Source organism: Ascaphus truei, chromosome 3, assembly GCF_040206685.1.
Source record: "Ascaphus truei isolate aAscTru1 chromosome 3, aAscTru1.hap1, whole genome shotgun sequence".
Taxonomy (NCBI): Eukaryota; Metazoa; Chordata; class Amphibia; order Anura; family Ascaphidae; genus Ascaphus; species Ascaphus truei.
In genome coordinates, this window is record NC_134485.1 from 305,092,364 (window position 1) to 305,098,738 (window position 6,375).

Genomic DNA, 6,375 nt, shown 5'->3' on the forward strand with positions numbered 1-6,375 from the left:
GACTACAACATATATGTCTATTTAGATATATATATACAGAATCAGACATATACATATATAGATGCAGGTATGCTTATATTGTGAAGACAGTATAAAAAGCAGTGTAACTATGCAAAATAACTGTAAGCAACGACACGCCTAGTACAGTAATATTTCTCACCTGGTGGAAATTGTGAGGGGTAAATTCCTATATCACGGTCACCAGGTAAGCCTTCCACGACGACGGGAAGTAATTTTGCCCGAAGCAGCTCCTCCAATGGACTTAATATGAGACGTTGTGGTGTGGGCCCACCTCCAGTGCCAGTAGCATGCACGCGTTGGTGTTGTATTTTCTTTTTCAATTTGGACCTAATATCATCAAATCTCTTGTGACAATTCCGCTTGTCCCTCACATGATTCCCACACGCATTGACACCAATGACTATTGTGTCCCACATTTCTTTTCTGCTTGCTGAACTTGTCCGCCCTTGAAAAACATATCAAATATATGAGGTAAATGAATAATAATATAAGCACCAGTTTCCTACACTGCTAGCTGTTCCAAGAGATAGCAAACATGCTGTTTTATGTGTAATATGTGAAGCACATGAGCATTCACTACTAAACCTATACATGTAAGCAAGGTTGCATTCAAATTGTATGCAGTTATGGCAAATTGACCGCCTGTGTTTAGTTGTCCTTGTAAGGCATGCTAAAAAGCTGTGTTTCCAGACTAATTAACATAGAAAGATATTGTGAAGCCATATTTGCATATGAACAAAACTCAGATGACCTAGGATCACATGTATTTGAATAATAAATGTAAATGTACACTTACCTAGTAAATGTCCATATATACTGTCATAGTGCTCCAGAATGCCAGTGACAAGAGCTGTATTTTCCTGGTCATTGAAGCGAGGATTACGTGGCTTCTCCACACGTTTCTTCCGAGCAGGTTTAGGGTCAGAGCTTGGCTGGTGCTGACTGGACTCTCCTTCTTCCAATGGAAGAGCCTCCAAAAGCTGCCCACCAGCAAGCACGGCACCACCATCCACCCCATCAGCAACTGCGCCACCAGCAGCACTCCCAGCACCAGCACTCCCACTCCTAGCACCAGCACTCACACTCCTAGCACCAGCACTCACACTCCTAGCACCAGCACTCACACTCCTAGCACCAGCACTCACACTCCTAGCACCAGCACTCCCAGCACCAGCACTCCCACTCCCAGCAACAGCACTCCCACTCCCAGCACCAGCACTCCCACTCCCAGCAACAGCACTCCCACTCCCAGCAACAGCACTCCCACTCCCAGCAACAGCACTCCCACTCCCAGCAACAGCACTCCCACTCCCAGCAACACCACTCGCAGCACCAGCACTCCCACTCCCTGCAACACCACTCTCACTCTCAGCAACATCACTCCCCTGAACAGTACGTTCACTCCGACGCGTACTCCCACGAGTAGCACTCCCACCAGCATCACTCTTCCCACGCTTTGCGGGCATACTTCCAGCACTCACAAAAAACAGACAATAAATGTACAGCCAATCACACGAAACACTTCCACATATAAAACAAGACAAAGATGTAAACAAAACAACAATGGACAAAGCTCACCCAATACACAACAAGTCTCTCAGTCAATATGCAAATCTTCAAACAGCCAGCTCTGTGCGTCTCTCTCTCTCTCACTCCCAACAACACAGAGAATGATTAGCAGTACACGTTGCCTTTAAATATGGCGCGCAATCCAAAACATGCTTGTTTCGCCTGATTCAGCAAGATTTGTGATTGGGCAACCTATCAGCACCGCGCCACGCACGCCGATACACCTGTGTGTGATCGGCTAATCATCGTGAGAGTGGGCGGATTTGTTTTCGGGTTGATTTTGAATGTATTCGGCACTTACTGCATACGGAGAGGAAAAAACGCCAATAACATGACTAATCGGTAAGATTGCCGATTTCACATAATCGACGCTTACTGCATGAGGCCCATAGAGTGATAAGTCAGTATATACTTGACTACCTCAACAAGCATAAAGTCTGCTTCCTAAAAACAGATATGAAAACCAAGACCAACAGCAAAAAAATCCCTGAGGGAAATTGGTAACAGTGCAAGAGGGTCACTCCAAACATAGAACAATTCACATGCAAAGGACATGAATAGAATGCAACCTCTCAATAGAGTGCTGGATAAACAACCTGGATATTGCAAGTGTAACTGTAATGAAAAGGTGTTTCAATGTCCAGAAAAAATCATAGCAGCAGTGTTAGGTAGCATAATTACGTGATAGCATAATACAGGGGTCCTGCCTAGCACCCCCACTCCTATGCGTTTCGTCAGAGGACTTAGACTTGGAGTGGTGAGGAAGCTAGGACAGAAAACTGTTTAAAAAGGGTTGATTTTCACACCAAATGAGGAGGTAAGCAGCTGTATGTAATCTTTACTGTGAGTAGTAGTCCGTGCTTCTGCGTGTCAGGGTGGAACGCATGGTGTCAACAACTAGTTCCTGTATGACTTCACAATCTGTAATGCGCATGCGCATCAGAGCCGCAACACAGGAGTTCGTGCGGCACGTTGCAGAGGCATATTCTCCCCTTGTACAAGCTTAACGGGTATTGTGCATGCGTATCGTTAGCATAAAGGACATGCGCAGAGCAGCCAAGACAGATGAGAGACTTCTATGAGTACCAAGACAGCCTGCATAATGCCATATCGCATAGTGCACATGCGCAAAGCAGCGCAATGCGAAAATCACTCATCCACTATACTAATTCGTCAAGATCCATCAAGAAGCGTTCTTACGCATAGTTGGTGACAATGTTATGGTCACCCTACAATGTATATATAATACACTTACATATCTGCATTAAGCATAATACATAAAACTCACGCATGCTCAAGGGGAACTCTAGAATCGTATTTTAAGCAGGTTGATGATGTCTCAAAAAAAAAAAAAAAAAAATATATATATATATATATATATATATATATATATATATATATATATACAAAGCCTCACATCTATCAGCCAAATTGACCACAAAAAATGTGTTATCATAAGAGAATGACCGAACCCCAAATTATCTTACTAGGGGAGGTTTGCTCACACAAATGAATAGAAATAAGTGTAAAAGGAGGGTAGATGATATATAGCAATAAGCTTAGTCTAGATAAATGTCCAGGAGCATAATAGCTGCTCTGAGTCCATTGTGATGTGTCATATCATAAGTCTTTGTGAAGGATGCTGGTCATAGTATAGATCTTTAACCCATAGGTCTCAGGTTGATGGTCCAAAGAAGGCACAGACTACTACACACTCCCGTCGACCCAGTCACGAGCCGAGCACCCAAGAAACGACTCCGCATCCCCGCCACCACTCCATGCAAGTGATATACTCGAACAATCATACAGGAACTAGTTGTTGACACCATGCGTTCCACCCTGACACGCAGAAGCACTGACTACTACTCACAGTAAAGATTACATACAGCTGCTTACCTCCTCATTTGGCGCGAAAATCAACCCTTTTTAAACAGTGTTCTGTCCTAGCTTCCTCACCACTCCAAGTCTAAGTCCTCTGACGAAACGCGTAGAGTGGGGGTGCTAGGCAGGACCCCTGTATTATGCTATCACGTAATTATGCTACCTAACACTACTGCTATGATTTTTTCTGGACATTGAAACACTTTTTCATTACAGTTACACTTGCAATACACAGGTTGTTTAACCAGCACTCTATTGAGAGGTTGCATTCTATTCATGTCATTTGCATGTGAATTGTTCTATGTTTGGAGTGACCCTCTTAGCACTGTTACCAATTTCCCTCAGGGATTTTTTTGCTGTTGGTCTTGGTTTTCATATCTGTTTTTAGGAAGCAGACTTTATGCTTGTTGAGGTAGTCAAGTATATACTGACTTATCACTCTATGGGGGCTATGCAATAAGCAGTGATACGTCATTTTAAGAGCGCAAAGTGCTTTTAGAACGTGAAGGTCCGCCGAGCGCTATGCACTAAGCCGCGCAAACAGGCACCTTGCACTCTAAAACGGGCTTTTCCTTTAAATTTTTTCGAAGTCCAACTTTGATCGTACGATCAGCTGTTTGCGCTGAATCCTGCCCTTCTGCGGGATTCACTAAGCAACGCAAACTGATCGTATGTTAAAGTTGCTCTGAATAAAGCTCACCAGCTAAAGGCAGGTGATAAAAAAAAGCTGGACTTAGAAAAAAAAATTTGTTTACCTTTTTGCAGGCGCAAAACCAATACAACAGGCCGGCGGGTGTCCCTGGCTGACCCCGCAGGGTTCCCGAGGGAGGCCGAGGGTCGTGCGGGTGTCCCCGGCTGACCCCACGGCCGTCCCGGGTCCCCAAGGGAGTCCTGGGGTACCCACGGGCCTGCGGTACCAATGTTGTGCCAACAAAAATACTAAACATTATTTCTAACTAAATACACCCCCCTTAACACCTACAGTACAATAATGTGCATAATAACTATTATCCAGATATGGATAATAGATTATTTGCCCATTATTAAACACTGCATTAGCATACCTAAATAAAGTCAATAAAAACAGTAGCCAGCTAATCCAATCAATACAAGCAGTAACAACATCAACAATTATTTAATTAAACCATTAACCAATGAAACCAATTAATTCCTAAAACAACTCAAAATGAATAGTAACACTAACCAATCAAACCAATTAATTACTACAACATTAATGAATGTAACATTAAAAGACAAATAAATACATTCAAACAATCTCTGAAAGAACCATAAAACGCATTAGCCAACATCATACAACATTAACTACAAACAAACACCAATCGCAAACATTTTATTACATTAAGCAGGAAAAATACAAACAATTACATCCCCATAAGAAATTGACATTAAAAAAAACAACAGCAATACCAAGCCAGAAATGCCCCCCAAATATTGTAATAATAATGTATTAATCTGTACCCTAAAGTGGTACAAATTAATATATTATCAGTCAATGTGCCTCCCCCAAAAAATCAACAATCACATCCAATGAGCAAACCTGTAAAAAAAGACATTTACAAACATTCTATATATTACTTACCATTAGAAGCGGTGGCCCTCCGACTCCCGGGGTAACAGGAAGCTCACGTACCTTTAGGCCTCCAACAGCATCCGATGCCATCCGGCTTGAAGATCCGGCTCAGGTACCCCAATCTTCTTTTTTCTTTCATTAATCACCTTCTTCCATCTTCATCTGTAACCATTTCTTGTTCTTCTTTATGTTCTTTCTTCATCTGTCAATCCAAAATACCCCATGTTAAATCCCAGCTGATGCTATCTCGTTGGCTTCTTGGGCTCAAATGAGGCGTCACGGCCTTAAATATGGCTAGTGACGTCACATTTAGCCTCAAAATGGTTAACAGCCACCTGATTGGCTGTTCAAACCATGTTCCGACTTTAATTATTTTTTTTTACATGACGTCACTTAAAGGGAATGAATGATGCCAGCCAATCAGAATGGCTGTGCTTCATTTGCCTTTAAGATGACGTCACGAAATCCAAGATGGCCGGCGTCACATGGTATTTTAGCCAATCAGAGTGTGGAATTGGTTCCCAAAATCTGATTGGCTGAAATACCGTGTGACGCCGGCTTCGTGACGTCATCTTAAAGGCAAATGAAGCACAGCCATTCTGATTGGCTGGCATCATTCCCTTTAAGTGACGTCATGTAAAAAAAAAAAATTAAAGTCGGAACATGGTTTGAACAGCCAATCAGGTGGCTGTTAACCATTTTGAGGCTAAATGTGACGTCACTAGCCATATTTAAGGCCGTGACGCCTTATTTGAACCCAAGAAGCCGACGAGACAGCATCAGCTGGGATTTAACATGGGGTATTTTGGATTGACAGATGAAGAAAGAACATAAAGAAGAACAAGAAATGGTTACAGATGAAGATAGAAGAAGCAAAACAAGAAAAAACACAAAAGCGCACCAAGATGAGAGATAGATATTGTATTAGCAACAAATAATAAAATTAGTAACTTACATATAAAATTTCTTTAATAATCCCCGATTCTGGTGTCTATCACAGGAGTAGGGCATCACATAGGAAGTATGAAGGGTAATCTCAGTTCTGAGAGATCAGACCCGCGCGCTGGGGCTGTCTCTGTTCACTCTCCTGTCCTCCACGTGTGGTAGCGTGGTGCAGAGTGTAGCACACATGTGCAGGAACCGGGGCCTTCAATAGGTGTCCTTAGGATGCCTGTCCGTTTTTGATAGCATAGAAACGATCGGAAATAAGCAGGAACGGTACACTTGAGTGTGTACTGGTGGTGGGTAGTAAAACCGCCAGCCACAACAGTCGCGACGCGTTTCGTTTAACAAAGTAAACTTCTTCAGGCGAT

The 6,375-nt window shown here is 42.7% G+C and overlaps 1 protein-coding gene across 1 annotated transcript in view; it reads right to left on the reverse strand.

The window, feature by feature from the left end:
• LOC142490732 (uncharacterized) overlaps positions 1–477 on the reverse strand; it is a 37,045-nt gene extending 36,568 nt beyond the window's left edge. The window contains exon 1 of the mRNA XM_075593150.1: positions 161–477. Coding sequence (XP_075449265.1) covers positions 161–437 — 277 coding nt within the window. The 5' untranslated portion in view covers positions 438–477. The remainder of the gene's footprint in view (positions 1–160) is intronic.
• Positions 478–6,375: the final 5,898 nt, after the last annotated feature.